Source organism: Labrus mixtus, chromosome 4 (assembly GCF_963584025.1).
Source record: "Labrus mixtus chromosome 4, fLabMix1.1, whole genome shotgun sequence".
In the NCBI taxonomy this organism is placed as follows: domain Eukaryota; kingdom Metazoa; phylum Chordata; class Actinopteri; order Labriformes; family Labridae; genus Labrus; species Labrus mixtus.
In genome coordinates, this window is record NC_083615.1 from 2,321,861 (window position 1) to 2,338,273 (window position 16,413).

The 16,413-nt window shown below is 41.8% G+C and overlaps 3 protein-coding genes across 3 annotated transcripts in view; 2 read left to right on the forward strand and 1 right to left on the reverse strand.

Moving 5' to 3' along the window:
* The window catches only part of LOC132972342 (membrane-associated guanylate kinase, WW and PDZ domain-containing protein 2-like), a 212,363-nt gene that overhangs the window by 20,058 nt on the left and 175,892 nt on the right, over nucleotides 1-16,413 (reverse strand). The window lies entirely within an intron of this gene.
* On the forward strand, nucleotides 6,576-7,621 carry LOC132972361 (fibroleukin-like). The gene has a single exon (XM_061035133.1). It carries the CDS (start codon nucleotides 6,618-6,620, stop codon nucleotides 7,317-7,319), a length of 702 nt encoding a protein of 233 aa, XP_060891116.1. The 5' UTR covers nucleotides 6,576-6,617; the 3' UTR covers nucleotides 7,320-7,621.
* Nucleotides 8,751-15,497, forward strand: fam185a (family with sequence similarity 185 member A). Its single transcript, XM_061035129.1, has 8 exons — nucleotides 8,751-9,327; nucleotides 9,424-9,533; nucleotides 11,067-11,159; nucleotides 12,290-12,428; nucleotides 13,657-13,698; nucleotides 13,800-13,895; nucleotides 14,736-14,870; nucleotides 15,010-15,497. The coding sequence occupies exons 1-8, from the start codon at nucleotides 8,883-8,885 to the stop codon at nucleotides 15,120-15,122; spliced, it is 1,173 nt and encodes a 390-aa protein (XP_060891112.1). The 5' UTR covers nucleotides 8,751-8,882; the 3' UTR covers nucleotides 15,123-15,497.

Sequence of the window (16,413 nt, forward strand, 5' to 3'; positions counted from 1 at the left end):
CCTGTGGTGGGTCTGACATTTACACCCAACCAGTCTGAGTAACTGAAGCCTCATTATCTAAACTCCCCGCCAAGCAGATGCCTCATTTAGCTCATGTGACTGTAATTTCTCGCTTTTTTTTCTTTCTGACTATATGTAGACACAATGAACTAGAAAAGAAGCAAACACCTGGATGAACGGAGAGTGAGACACACAAGAGAGATTGCCTCCCTAATCGTAGCATTTGTTGAGGATTAGCATACCGTCTGAATTAAAGTCAAAAGCACATGAGAAATCTCTCTCTCTCCCCCGGTATTGTATTTGAATGAAGCGGGCCTTCTTGGACAAATCTGACATTCCTGACTTTCATTACTCAGAGGGTCGCAGTAAACCATGCAGCTTACACTAAAATGAAATACAGTATGTGCTCAAAAAAAAAATCTGCATAACAAACTTTTGGCTCCGGGGCAACAGCTGATATTCACTTCAAATACATATTTTTGACCCGCCTCATCTGTCACTCACATGTTTGTTGACCCACGCACGGGGAGGCTTGGGAGGCGCCTGCCAAAGCGACTGTGAAACACATGAGAATACAAGGGCGTGATGCTACAGCATGAAGTAATGATGCATACCAAATTGTCTTCACTGAGTGATGTGATTACAAAGAGGAGACACTGAGGACACAAAGCCTCAACTTTGTTTACAACAGATTAGTGACTCTTCCTCCTAATACTAAGTGTGTTGTTAAAAGGAAATATTTTTACATTTCCCGCAGATCTTCATCTCTCACTCTGCTGGGAAGAACATCAACACAATCCTCCTCCCACCCCTCTTTGTGTTTTTTTTTCACACCTGTTCCCCTCTCAAAGCTCCTCATTTCTTTTGCAGACTCTCTTTCCACCAAACAGCTCCATCCTCCCTCCTCCTCCTCCTCTCCCTCCCATCTCCTCTCCTCCTCTCCCAGTCACTGCTCTTCTCAAACTGAGGTGGGTCTTTTTAACACTCTCTCCCCGCGCCTCTCTCTTTTTACTCTTTACTTGTCAGGACGTTATGTTGTTAACAGTACTGCGCGTTTGTGGGACCCTGCTGGCCTTCTCCAGCCTCTCTTGGACCGAGGCCGACTCAGATGAAGATGAAGGAGACCCCTCGGGGGATCATCAGTTCGGGCCCTGCGTTGCAACTTTGAGACCGGAGGGGCCTTGCAGACGGGGGCAGGATGATGACAGCACATGCCCGTATCTTTTCAGTCTGCCCCAGCTGACTCTCCACTTGCCAAAGCAGCTGAGAGAGCTCGAGAATATCGTGGAGGATCTGCAGAAGCTGAAGGACAACGTGGATCAACTCAGGAGGATGTGTGAAGATTGTAAAGTAAGCCAAACGGAGAGAGAGTGTGGGAGACAGAGAGAGAGAGACCTTGAGAAACTGAGTGAGGATGAGGGGATGAGAAATGTCAGTCAGGAGTGTGGCACAATCAGGGTTAAGGCAGAGAGGACGACGGAGAGAGACGGTGACATCGACTCTGAAAAAAAAACAGTTTTGGAAGAGAAAGAGAGAAAGAAGTGGGACACAGAGAGAGGGAGCGATATAATAATGGTCATAAAAGATAATGAGGAAGAAGTGGCAGAAAAAGATGGAAAAACTCAGATGAGTGGGGCAAAAGAGAAGGACAAAGTGGGACAAGCAAAGGTGCCAATGACCAGTGAGAGGGAGGGAACGGGGGAAAATGTTTTTGACAAAAATAGAGGGACAGAGACAGATAATAGCAAAGAAAAAGATGGAAAGGGGGATTCAAAAGTGGACCAAGAGGGTTGGGAGAAAAGCAAAGAGAGGAGGATAAGTATAGCAAAAAACAAGAAGGAAACAGAAGACGGGGACCATCACATGTGGCGGGACGAGACAGAGAAAAGAGGCGAAAAGTTCCACACTGAAGGAGACAGGGGCAGTGATGGAATAAAGATGTCCGAGGAGCGCGATGAGCATACAAATAAGGAGCGAACGCAGCACGGGGAGGAGAGGAGAAAGGAAATGGAAAAGAGAATAAAAGTGGAGCGAGATAATGAGAAACCAAAACAGACCGAGAGCATCGGGCGTGCAGAGGAAGAAACTATAAAAGAGGGGGAGGCGGAGGAGGAGGAGGAGGTGGAGGACAGGGAAACGGTAACAGGGATCAAAAAAGAAGGAGAAAAAAAACCAGCTCAAAGTGAAGAGAGAGACGGTGATGGAGAATTATCGTCGAGCGAGTCGACCGAGGGGACAGACTTTGTTTCCATCAGTCCGACCGACTCTATCATTAGTGTCGCTCCGGGGCAAGACGAGGCTATAACCATTATGTCATCTCTTCCACCTCCTCCTATGGCGAGCTCAATTCCACATCTGATCACGGACGTCGATCAAGGCGAGACAATATCTGCTGACCAGCTCCCAACCCAGAGCACAGGCCTTCATGGAGCAGGTGGTATTCCTGACCGGCAAAGCTCTGTTACAGAGGCAAGCACAAGCAGGCCGACAACAGCAGGTACAATAAACATGGTGGGTGGCCTTGGATACGAGGATTCGCGTACTAGCACCTGGTCGACCTCTGCGACCATCCCAAGGGCTGGATCAGGTGCCCCAGGTCAGGAAAGCTCCAGCACTAAGACTGTCGTTAAACCTTTACCAGGTCAAGCACCAAAACCTACAATTACACCTGAAGTAGAGCAAAAGTTTGAAAAACAGAGGAATGGTCAAAGACCCGACCAAGCTCGTTTGCCAGACGAGCCGACGGAATTGGATCAAAAGAGGCAGCCGAACTATCAAAAACCAACAACTCAGCAGAAATCTAAACATGGCAAAGACCCAAAACGGATCCAGACTCAAAAGCCTGACCAAAAACATCCATCTGATAGATTACCAACAGATAGAATTGAGGAAAAAGTCCATACACCGAAACGAGACCAAGAAAATAAAACTTTTCAAAACTTCCCAAAGCCGAAATCTCACCATAAGTCCATGCCTCCCGTCAAGAGACCCACATCTAATGAAAGACCTCAAAGTGTAAATGTAACTGGTTCTCACAAAGACCCTGTCACTGGTCGACGTCCGCCCTATGTTGATGTTCCCAAAACTCAAAACTCAAAACCTGACAAGAAACTGGTTCGTCCAATCCAGACTGACGAGTCTGACCAGAAACCTCACAAACAGAAAGATCGTGGAGAAAAAACAAAACCAGATCAAAAGTCTACATTAAACCAAGATTTCACACCTAATAATGAACCTGAAAGAAGTGAAACACCAAAACCAGATCGTAAAGCTTTAACAGAATCAATGGAGAGTTTTGTTGAAGATCCTTCGCTTGAGACTATCCAAGATAAATCAACTGGACAAACAGCCGATCAAGGCCAAATCAAACTCTCTGATCAGAAGTCCAAACCTGGCCCCACAATTCCCAAAATAAACCAAAAGCCGAAATCTGGCGCGACATCTAAACCGAACCAAAAACATCCAAAACTCGCAACAGGCCAAAAGAGTAAACCAAACGTGAAGCCCAAACAGGATCGAACACAGAACCATCGAAGGCTTAAAACATCTCAGCCTGACCGAACACCAGATCTGAACACCAAATCTGAAGAAGAATTCAAAGACACATCACTCTCAAAGCCTCCCCCGCAACACAGGACGCCGTCCAATCCTACATTCAAGGCGGGAGAAACACCCGTTAAAAGGCCAAAACCAACATTCCAACTAAAGCCAAGTCCAAAGACCAGAACCTCTTTAAACCCTCCTGACGTCAGTGGGACTACATCAGACGGCATTCAAAACTCTCAAACCAATGCGCAGCCTGCGTCAGGTGGCGTTAAAGAGATGATTGATTTGACTCGTTCCCCGGAGGACACCGATCTCAAACACAAGAAACAAGATGAAAACACGATGGAAGCTGCCGTCGCTCCGCGTCCAAAGACCTCCGGCAGCCCGGCGACTGGACCTTTCTCTCAACTTCACGCTCACTCCCAGGGATTCACGACGGCTCCAAGCAGCAGGATCCCGTCTGACCTGAGGCCACAAACAGCCAGTCTAACGCCATCCATCGGCGTGACAACCGAGCCAAACAAAATCATGCGCGTGAACTTCCAAGGTGTCGTCCCCAGCACCGGTCCAGTACTCACACGGCCAAATCAAGCCAAATCAACACCAGGACCAACTCCAGATCCAGACAACGCGGTAGTTCCAGTCCCTTCCCCCGTTGCCCAAACCACCTCCAGAACCTCTCCGGAGCCCAGATCAACAACGACCCCGGCTTCCTCTGAGCCCCTCCACTCTGAGTCATCCACCCCCAGTGCACGGGAGCTGCGTGTGAAGATCAACCAGGTGGCTGCTTTCCTCAATAACAGCCTGAGCCCGAATAAGAGACCACCAGACAGGCGTCCAAAACAGATCCCAGAAGACAGAACTGACAGCAAACAGCCAACACTGACGGCATCTAAAGGCAAGATACATAATGTTTCTCACACCATCACAAGGGTTAATTAATGTTTTACTTTGTACAGAAACAACACATTCAGAGAAGGAACTATGCAGGGGTTGTCGTTGTAATAACAATCACGTATTCCAAATGTTTAATCTTTGCTTGTTTTAACTTGTCATTTAAAGAACAGTTTAACATTTACTGCACTGAGGTCAATGAAGTCTGACACAAGAAGGAGTCACCCTCCAGTGGTGGTTCTAGACCACTTTTACTGAAACTGGGGCCAGTTGTTTTGTCAGAGGGGAACATTAAACCCAGGTCAAAAATAGACAAAGATAATCTCTTTAACATATATATATATGTATATATATACATACATATATATATATATATATATGTATATATACATATATATATATATATGTATATATATATATATATATATATATATATATATACATACATATATATATATATGTATGTATATATATATATATATATTATGCCAAATAATAGCGCACATCATTAAATAACATAACATAAAATACCATGATTTATGTTTGTTTCAGTAACAGAATTAAATACTAGATTGTGAGTCAAATACTGTGTATGTGTTCGGGATGGGAATTTACAGTAATCCCTGTACTTGATTACCTAATGAACGAGTACTCGAGTACCCGCAGATTATTATTATTTTTTTTTTACCATAAACAAAAAAAAAGGGTCCATCGGACACGGACCTCCTGGACCGGAATTGTAGACTTTATGCCTGATAAAATGACATAAACATCCAATATTTAAACATAAATATCAATAAATAACCAACAACAGAAAGCGATTTCAATTTCAAAGATGTCGCTAACAATGACGTGTGCTAACAGGGCTAGCAAATGACGTGATGCGAGACTGCCTGTTTTCTCCTTTAAGTGCATGTGGTTAAGCATCAAACTAGTATTCCTATGGTGTGCAAGTTAAACGCCACATATCTTGCACTGCACATTAACTTCATCGTTTTTGTCTAAGTTCTTCCAGACATCACTTTTCTTGACTGACATGTCGCAGGTGTAGCAGACGGTTCTGTGTTTGTTGTGCTTTTGCTTTCGGTGTAATAATATGTTCCTAGAGAGTTGCCGTAGCTGCCGTAAAGCAGTTGTTTTTGCTGAAATCTGGCTCGGTGTGTACTAAAGCTGAAGCCGTGGCCGGAGAAGTCATACGTTTGTATCCCGTTAATTATTTTCCTACCTAGTATATTCAGTTAGGTGAAAACAAAAAGCTGGGTCACACATGTAACGCTGTATGAGTTCAGCGCTTGCACAGGTAACGAAATGTTACTCGAATAATGAGGTCAACAGCGAGTACTCGTACCCATCCCTAGTATGTGTTATTAGGGGGGCTCTTCCTTTTGGAGGGGTGGCCACGGGGGGGACCAAGCTCAGTTTTGGCCCCTGCCTAGAACCGCCCATGTCACCTTCACAACAACATTCATTTGAATTTACAACCAAACTTGTAAAAAAAAGAATCTTTTGTCTGTTGATGGCATTACATCACAATAATTAACCACAGAGAAAACCAACAGTTAGTACTCTAGTGTTTATGAATGCATTACTCATTAAGAAAGCATGAGCTTGGGCAATTTAGGCAAGAGGACCACACCGTAAACACATAAGATCATCCTAAAAGAAAAATGTCAATACGACTGTGTGGTCTGAGAACATCTTTGTACAACACATCAGGGCTGAACGGGGGTTTATAGACGTGCGCAGAAAGCATGTTGTTATTCAGGATAAAACCACAGCTGTGTATTGTTGACAGCTTTTTAAAAAATCTTTTAGTGCAGAGTCACATTTGGCTTCATTCATTCCATTTTCAAAACAATAACAAGGAAACACTGGAAAGAAACATAATTACTCTGTCGATCGATTCAAATTGAAATGTGCACTCTCAAATTAATTTGATTTTCTGTTTGACTCTGGAGGTTCACATTTAAAGGCTGCTAAAACACTAAAGCTTTTATTGTGGAAAAGTAGTTAAGCACTGACCTGTTGAACTAGTGACCTCATTTCATGACTACACACACAGCTGCAGGATTATCACTTCACCTGCAGGTTCAGCAAAGTCAGGACGAGAGCAAGTTTTGAGAATAAAGTGGAAATAATCTCGTTTTTTGTTTTGTTTTTTTCTCTCCGCAGTTACAATGATGAAGAGAGACTGCTCCGACCACATGCTCAGAGGGAAGACCAAAAGTGGAGTGTACCTGGTGACCCCTGACCTCCGCAGCAGGAGCTTCTCGGTCTCCTGTGACATGGATCTGGAGGGAGGGGGGTGGACGATCCTGCAGCGCCGGAAGGATGGCAGCGTGAGCTTCAACCGGACGTGGGCGGAGTACCGGTCCGGCTTCGGGGAGCTCAACGGAGAGTTCTGGCTGGGCAACAACATGATCCACCTGCTGACCCGGGACAGGGACATGGTGCTGCGGGTGGAGCTGGAGGACTTCAACGGCGTGATGGAGTTTGCGAGGTACGAGCACTTCCGGGTAGAAAGTGAGCGGATGCGCTACAGACTGTCGGTGGGCGGGTACTCGGGAACCGCAGGTGATGCTCTCCGCTTCAGCAAAACTTATGACCACAACAACAGGGCGTTCACCACCCCGGACAGGGACCACGACCGGTATCCATCCGGGAACTGCGGGGCCTACTACAGCTCCGGGTGGTGGTTCGATGCCTGCATGGCTGCAAACCTGAACGGGAGATACTATGTCGGGCGGTACAAAGGAGTCCGGGATGGGATCTTCTGGGGGACCTGGCACAACATATCTGCAGAGTATTACCCCACAAACGACAGACAGTCCTTTAAAACTGTCCGGATGATGATCAGACCAAAGGGCTTTGCATCTTGAGCTCTGAACACTCTGAACAGGGAAAATAATCACAATAAAGAGTCTAATTTTAATCAATAAGCTTCTAAAATGCTCCTTACAGTTTGTTAAAACTCAGTGTAGTCTACTATATCCACACATGTATTCATTGTTATCACAATACTGATGTTTGCTTCTTCAATCCTGCTCTGTTTATGACAATAACTGAAGATGTACATAGTTAAAAGGTTAATGTCATAAGTACATAGTATATTTTTGAAGCTGTTTGGGATGTTTACACTCATGATTGTTTCAAGATAAATAAAATAGGTGTTATGGATGAAGGGGTTTTGAAGTGGTCTCTTATTTTATAGGCTATAGTGGAAATTATCTGCTAATAAAGTGACATCACAGACTTTTTGTTTAACCCTGCCCAATCTTTAAAAAAAAAAAAAAAAAAAAAAAAAAAAAGCTCCTTTTGTAAACTTTATTTAAAGTGTAAAACTCAAATTCCCTACAGCCTTTTCGGAAAGGATGACGTCTCATGCAACTTTCTTACGCACGCCTACCGATTGGTCAAAAGAGGTTTACACAACATTACATCCGGTTTGTCAAGCGACCAGGATTTAGACTGTGAGTGTGAGGCTCTGCCTCCAAAATAAAAGGTAGATAGAGTATGAAGAATCCTGTTAGTTATGAGTTGTTTATCTCATGTAAAACAATTAAACAATCATGTCAGATCAGTTCATTTAATGCACATAGCAAGTTTTGGAGGAGGTATGCAAGCAAGCAAGAATGAACAATTTAATGAGTGAGTAAATAAGTCAACAATTAAATAGATTTATTTGTTTAATTGAAAATAATAATGAATTGTTGTTTTTATATAATTGACAAAACAAGAGCGACAGTGGTTCAATTAAAACATAACTTGACACAAAGGTAAAATAATGACATTTTGGCTATTAAACAAAGTAGACTATCTTATAATAGGCCTACATAAATATAAAAAAATATTTAATATTTTATTTGTATTTTATTACAAATAACATATTTATTTTTATTTATAAAATTTGTATATTTTATGTAAATATACATAAAAATAGGCATGATGTAATAAAGAATGAAGAAAAGATTAAATGTAAAAATGAATTCAAGAGATAAAATAGTGAATATTTAACTGGTAAGTTAATAAATAGATACAGGTAAATAATTTATTATGATTTAAATATTAATATCAATTTATATCAAATGTAATTCATTTAAAAATAAGAGTCTTATAGCCTCAATTTTGTCTGAAGATGTGTTTATTTGAAGTCACATTTCTTTTTAAATTTCAACTTAATATAGGCTACAACATTTAAAATAATGACTTAAATTTAAATTGTGATTTATTTCAAATAAAGAGCAATGTTTTACAAAAGCTTCAAGTTACAGGTTACGCTTTTATTCTGAAAATTCGTACCGGAACAAGTAGTATTTTGACAGCCTTATGACAGTCCATGTTGTCTGAATGAAAGATTGTGTTGCTCAGCCGGATGTGTCGTTAAATCAGGCTTCTTGTTAACGTCCCAGTTTGTTGTGTTGAATGAGTTCAGCTGATAAAAGATGTTTTGTGTTTCGGAAATCCAGCGACGAAGTGTCGGGCTTCTCCGCTGCTTGTCCGCTGTGACAGTCAGCCACATGACTCCCATAACACGCCGCTGCCCTCTGTACACTTCAAGGTGTTTCTCCATCTCTAGTCCTTCAAAGTGTCCGACACATGAAGAGTTAACCCCGCCTCCTCTGAAGCAGTGGGCTCTGTGTGTGAGCCCCTTCAGCTCGATACGGGCCCGGCTCGGCTGCTGCATCTCAGTCCGCCCGCTGGACCCGCACAGCTTCCCCGAGGCTGACCGAGTCTTCATCACTGTTCACGGGACAGTCAGCCAGGAGGAGACGGTCGGTCTGGATCACCTGCACGTCCGCTATGACGAACAGAGCAAAGAGCTGCTCATATCAGCAGAGACAGTTCACAGCAGGGTGTCCATTGAAGTGGCTGCACCAATCAAAAGCAGTGAGTGTCTTTCTAAATGATTGCCTACTGTCTTATCCTTTGTTTCCCCCTAACATGTGTTGTTGTTGTTGTTGTTGTTGTTGTTGTTGTTGTCAGATGTTTTGATCACTGCTCAAGGACAAGGCAACGTGCAAGTGAGGAAAATGGAGTGTGATATATGCAAGGTTCACACAGAGAAGGGCAACTGTTTGCTGCACTCAATCAGGGTGAGTGCTGACCTTAAACACAACTTACAAAAAGTCATATTAGAAATACACAAGAACTTGCATTGGTATGTTTCTCGTAGGTAGCAATATTGCACGAGAAGGAGTGTTGTTATGCTGAATATTGATGTCTGTGCTGTCTCTTAGCAACAAGTGTTTGTTGACAGTTGATTATAACCTGAGGGATTGTGATGTGTAAAAGTCCCAGTAGTGAACTCTGTATCAGCTCTCGTTGATTATTGCCTCTTGTACAGTGTGATTATTTGGTCAGAGCAAAGTTCTGTATGATGGCCATTTCCACCTTTAAAAAAATAGAGAAAATAAAGATTGTGAAACTAGAACAGTTTGGCAGCTTCATACAACTCTCAAAGTTTCCACAAATCTGAAAATTGTAACCTTCTCGTGTCAGTAAAGGCTTATACACACGGTGGAAACATCTCCCTGTTTTATTTAACTTTAAAGGGATACTTCACCCATCTGCATTAATCTTTGTATCATTAGAAACCTGGTAGTATTTTTGAATGGTCGTGCATCCCGCCCTCATTTTCCCCTGAGATGAGAAATCTTTGTATTTCTGAGTCTGTAAAGGAGCTTCCAGTGACGCAGAATGACGATTATTGCGTCACTGGAAGCTGTTGTGGTTAGCGGGGTGAAACTACAACGCTAGTTCCTCATATTTTCGACCACTGAAGCTACAGCCCAATCACAGATCAGTGGGTGGGAACTCACGCCCAGAATCCAAACTTAACGTCCGCCATATTGTTTGGAAGCTAAGCTAACAGGCTCTATGGAGAAAGCTGATGATGGAGAAAAAATATGAATATAGCGGCGCCAGGCCGGTCTTGTGTCTTGGCTGCTGCTGCCGCCGGCTGCTGCCAGCTCAGCAGCAAAGACATGATGCCTGCGTGTCGGCGGCTGTGAGGACGAGGAGCCCGGGCCGGCTCGAGTTGGGGCGGACTGGTAGTGTCGGTGCTCTCACTGTTTGTCTATGGACACAGACATAGAGTCTGTTTTCTGACAGGAATTTACAAGATACCAATTCTGGAAGAAATCTCTGAATCAGTTGAGGAAACGGTCGTATGTGTTGAAGTAAACATGTCTGTAAACCTGACCTTAGTGGGAGTGGCCTGCGGTGCTGTGCATTCTGGGATTTGGTGTCTTTCATCCACATGAGCCAAAAAGACACTTTCTGTCTTTTCTCAGCCAAGAAGACACCAACTTCAAAATGTATTTCACATTTCTACATATATGACCCAATGTCAATACAGATTCATGTTTCAACGGGTGAAGTGTCCCTTTAAGTTGAAAAGATTATATAATAAGATCGTTGTGTGTACGTATACATTGTAGCTTCATAAAAGCCACCAACAGTCTTAAACTAAGTCTCAGTCTGATCTGGAGGGAATCAGCGAGAAAAAAGCCAAAAGACGGTTGTTTTGAAAATGTGTTCTTGAAAGCATCCGTGACATTTGAATGATCTTGTTTCACGTTTGTTTGTTTGTTTGTTTGTTTGTTTGTTTGTTTGTTGTGTCACAGGGTCACCATGTTGAGGTCAGGTCTCAGGGAGGACACGTTACAGGCGCAGGCACCATCCATGGGAATGTGGACATCAGCACATGTGGAGACGGTGTAAGCACAAACAGTGTTTCACTTACACTGAGCAGCCACTAGAGGGCAGCAGAAGCCTGAGTAAAAAACTGGATCTACACATGTTTACAGTTCTTTTAATTAGGAGACAAGACTGAAAAAAAAAGGGTAAATATAACTACCGGTCAGTAAAAAGTCCACGATTCATACTGATGTCCACAACAAGATTTCATCTTCACAGAAGACACATCATGGAGACACCGTGAAAACTAGAACAGATAAGAATAATCATTTCATGTTCATATGTCAACAAACATCTTTCATGACTCGTATTTATTTCAAAAAGTCAATTAAACGTTGTTACAATATAAAACAGTATTTACCGTGTTCGCCTCACAGACTGTAAAAATAATGGACGGGACAAGCTCCCCGGTGGAGTGAAGCTTTTATTTGTAGAGCTCCCCCTGCTGACTGGCTGCAGTATAGGTCATAAACCCCGCCTCCTCAATGATAACAGACGGGATGTGGGTCAAACTGTAAAGCTAAAATACTCGTCACGTCATTTTTTCCAAACCTGAACTCTGCTGTGATCATTAGTTATTATCACCCTATACTGTGTTCAAGTGCTCATTTTTCTGTGAAGTTTGTTTTAAATAAGTTATTTGAGGTTGAAAAACGGGATTTTTACGTCATATTTGACGATGATTGACAGCCACCGATCTTGCGTAGCTCTCTTTGTGAATAGCAAAAGTTACGTAGCAAAGGAAAGCAGAGACGCCATTGAACATTTCCACTCCGTGTTTGTCTCTGTTGGACTGACAGAATGAGTTGTTCTGCTGTAGTTCACCTGCTGACCAACGGCGTAGCCGAGCTTCCCGGTCAATAACGTCATGTGACATTCAAATTAACTTTATCGACAGGACGAACATAACAAACAAAATAACAACATGTTGACTAATAAATAACTGAATTAACAGTAAAACCTCCTTTTTTAAGATTGGATGTGAAGGAAAACAAATAAGCAATCATATTAAATAAAAGTCAAGCTTTTTGACTTCATGTGTTGCTATGGCAACCTATTTAACTCAAGCAGCGCCAGCTACAGTAAATAATGATGTTAATGATCACCTGGTGACTGTTTTGTGAAGTTTTGATCAGTTGTGTGTTTGCAGTCAGTGGATGTCAAGAAGCTCCAGGGCACCACAATGAACGTTTCAACAGAGAGCGGCTCTTTGAAGGTCAAAGCCATCTACGCCGAGTCCAGCTGTGTGTCGTCGAGCTCTGGGAGAGTCGAACTGGGACACGTACACGGTGAGCAGTTTGCACCTGCTATTCTTCAAGTATTAACATTTAACTGCCTTAAGTTGAGCTTTTTGTTGGGTTATTATCGCCACAACAAAACTCAATGCATCGAGAAAAGTTGGCTTTTTTTTAACAGAGATTTTTTTTATTAATTTGGTTTTAATGTTCAAGACCACTTGTCAGAGTCGGTATTAAACCAATAAACCTACAATTAATAAGTGACCTACTTTAAATCTGTTCAAATTTTGAACTTTTTATTCATGGGGAACCTGCAGCTTTAAAGGCTTTATATGTGATTTTTTGATCCAGCAGATGTCGCCCTTGAGCACCAGCACGAAACCAAAACAACTCGCGCTGCATTGTTGTGTTAGCATGCTAATGCTAGCAATCTTTATTATGCTCGTATCTTCACACTGCATGTAAATTTACCTGAAATGAGCGTGATCTAGAAACACAGTTAAGCAGTGAGTACAGTATGTTATTCTTCTTTTCTCTAGTCCCTCAATTAAACAACTTTTATACGCGAGGGGAGGAGTCAGCCGGCCGTCCGGGCGATGTAAACAAAGTGAAGATAGGACTCTGAAAACTCTGAAAACATCACAGACAGTGGGACTCGGGTGTTACACCCATTGTAGACAGTCATGACTCAGAGTTATTTTCAGAGGAGATACTTGATTTATATTATATTTAAGTGTGAAACATCACATAGAAAGACTTTAAGGTCACAACAACATCACTCAACTTACAACTTTAACCTAAGCAACATTTATTAAAGTAAACAAAGCGTTTTTCTAGTATGTGAGGAATCCTGTGCTCTGAGCCTTAATAGTCTATTAAACTGCAATGTGGCTGTGATCACTACACAGTCTGTTCTTGTTGTGTGATTTTTTTGGTTGCTATTAAATGTGGTAATTGTAAAAAGTCTAATTATTGGAAAAGAGAGTCATAAAAACAACCAGAACTGTGATGTAAAGTGCAGAAGGTGTGTCATCCACATTGAATTTTAATTTAATATGGAACCAGCGTAGCCTTTTAGCACAGATACATGGAAACAATTATCTTGTTGACTACAGCGGTGCAGGTAAATGATCAACAGTGTGTGATAGAAACTTTTCTTCAGCCCAGTTTTCTACATTTTTGTTGCCTGATAAAAGTTGTGTTTATCTACTAGTGAGGAAAATAATGAGATCGCTAGTTATACAAGCTCAAACTGACCTTGTGCTTTTCTATCAACAAGGTAATGCCACTGTGAAGAATGAGTCTGGAGATACAGTGATTGGTAAGCTTCAGTGTGCACAGTGATCTGCAGTACATATGGTTTCTATCAGTTTCAGTTTCTGGTCAAAGCAAAAACACCTGAGGCCTGCTTTCCTCTTGCAGATGGTTCAAATTCTCCCCTGAAGGTTTCCTCACACAGTGGAGGCATTGATGTCTATGTGGGAGACGGTGGCAGTGCTGAACTCCACAGTCAGGAAGGTAAATGCACTGTATATGAAATAAATCCCCCTTATGGACCACAGTTCTTCTTCCCTTTGACTTGCATTGTAACCACGCGGTTGACCTTTTTTCCGACGCCATATTGCTGTTTTTAAAACTCTGAAAACCTATCTTTGGCTGTTTATCCTCATTCACCTCATTGAATAGTGTATGTAACCCTGATTATGTCCAATGGGTGGCGCTGCTGTACATAATTATTATTGTCTTAAAACTGTGGAAAATACCGGGAGTGACTCAGCGCTGCACAGCTCCTCAGAAATCTCACAGAATAAGAGCAAACGTCCGGGTCACATATCATTTATAGACCCTCTAACGATCATATTTTAGTTGAAGGAAATAAATTTGACATTAAAATCTATATCTACGATTCCTCACAAAACATGGGTCGACCGCTCGGTTGAGTTGCCAGTCTACGCAAATGGCCTGGCTCAAGTCACTAATGTCTTATTTTGTTCACCTTTTCTAACCATTGCTACTCATTCAATTTGTTAAATAAATTATTTTGGGTTATTTTAACAAGTTCTTCTCTCTGTGATGTTTATATATGAAAAAACTAAACATTGTGTTGTAGAAATGAAAGAAATCCATTCATGCCCAAACCAGGGCTGGTTGACCGGCATATCTGCTTCCTGATTGGTAAATCTGAAAACTATAACCTGAAGTGTTGCTTAATGAAGAGGCAGGAACACAATTTTACCAACAAATCATTTTTTGCAAATGGATTTCTTAGTGTGGAAGTCAAAGGGTTAAAGCTCTGATCTCTCTGTTGGTTCACATATTTTCTTGTCTTTCCTTTTTTTTAAATTCAAACATATATAGGCGCTGTGTGTGTGCGCGTCCCCTCCTCCCTGAAAGCAGGGGTGGAGCTCTGCGGGGCATCGGTGGCTATCGGCCCAGAAGTTGTTCTGCACGGAGTACAAAACAACACGACTGACAACCAAACCATAGTCACGGGTGAGCCCATTGCATCACACTCATGGGCACAGTTAATCAAGCGAACTCACAAACAAGAGAATAAGCCAAGAACGTTCATTTTCCTAACAAACGGTTTCCTGTGTGTTTGTCTCATTATGCCCTGCTCTGTGTCTCTCAGGCTACATAAACGCAGAGCCTCCAGTGCAGCAGTGGGTTAAAGCGCAGGCAGACAAAGGCGCCATCACGCTGAAGACACAGAGCTGGTTTGAGTCCCTGAAGCTCAGGAGCTGAAAAAACATCACTTTGTAATGCTGCATCAGTTACACTCTTAAGAAGTGGATGAACTTTAACCTCACTGCAGTATGTTAAACTCAATGATCAGAGTACTTATACTACACTGTGGGGAAATTGTGTCACACGTATTTGACAAATATTATTTATGTGTTAAAACCACTTTACATCCTCTGAGTCTGGAAAGTGTGTAACTGCAGTGTGTCATTGCAGACTGTTGAGCTTGCACTAAACTGTCAGTGGTTTTTAAATGGTAATTATAAACTCTTTTTTTTTGTATTATTGTGAGATGAGATATTGCCAGAGACTGTTTGACTTTGTGTAAATATTATAAACACGTGTTGAAAGTCTCTTTTCTAAGAAGCTACCTCGACCACTATGTGCTGTCTGATTCAAGATGCAGATCAAATTTACAGCACCTGTCGGAGTTTTACTGATGACAACACAACAACATGTCCCTCTTTGAATATTTCAAAACAAGCTTTTTTTATCATCAAACTGAACTGATATGAACTTTTCTCCACTTATGTTCTTAGCATACCAATGCAGGTACATCGAACAGAATGCAGATCTACACATGATAAACACTTACAAACTAGGCTTTTACTAAACAATGGATTGTTGATTTTACTTTTAAAAAATGCGGCATTTAAGTATAAAGAATGGATGTAGAAAGATAGATTTAAAGGAGGAAAAAAATGTACACATGCACTCCATAGAGAGACTGTTATTTGTAAAAAAAATATCTATTTTTAAAGTTGTATCTCTTAAATCAGGCTGTTGGAATGATGTGTGACACCAGACAGTTAAAATTAAGAATGCTTTATGTGTGATTTTTTGATCCAGCAGATGTCGCCCTTGAGCACCAGCATGAAACCAAAACTTGCGCTGCATTGTTGTGTTAGCATGCTAATGCTAGCGATCTTTATTCTGCTCGTATCTTCACACTGCATGTAAATTTACCTGAAATGAGCGTGATCTAGAAACACAGTTAAGCAGTGAGTACAGTATGTTATTCTTCTTTTCTCTAGTCCCTCAATTAAACAACTTTTATACACGAGGGGAGGAGTCAGCCGGCCGTCCTGGCGATGTAAACAAAGTGAAGATAGGACTCTGAAAACTCTGAAAACATCACAGACAGTGGGACTCGGGTGTTACACCCATTGTAGACAGTCATGACTCACAGAGTTATTTTCAGAGGAAATACTTGATTTATATATTTAAGTGTGAAACATCACATAGAAAGACTTTAATGGACACAGTCTGTGGTTTTGTCAGTAGTTGGTTGAAT

Coding starts and splice junctions, on each gene's coding strand:
- LOC132972361 (XM_061035133.1), top strand. CDS start 6,618: ATGATGAAGAGAGACTGCTCCGACCACATGCTCAGAGGGAAGACCAAA.
- fam185a (XM_061035129.1), top strand. CDS start 8,883: ATGTTTTGTGTTTCGGAAATCCAGCGACGAAGTGTCGGGCTTCTCCGC. Junction 9,328..9,423: donor GGCTGCACCAATCAAAAGCA/GTGAGTGTCTTT, acceptor TGTTGTTGTCAG/ATGTTTTGATCACTGCTCAA. Junction 14,871..15,009: donor CAACCAAACCATAGTCACGG/GTGAGCCCATTG, acceptor TGTGTCTCTCAG/GCTACATAAACGCAGAGCCT.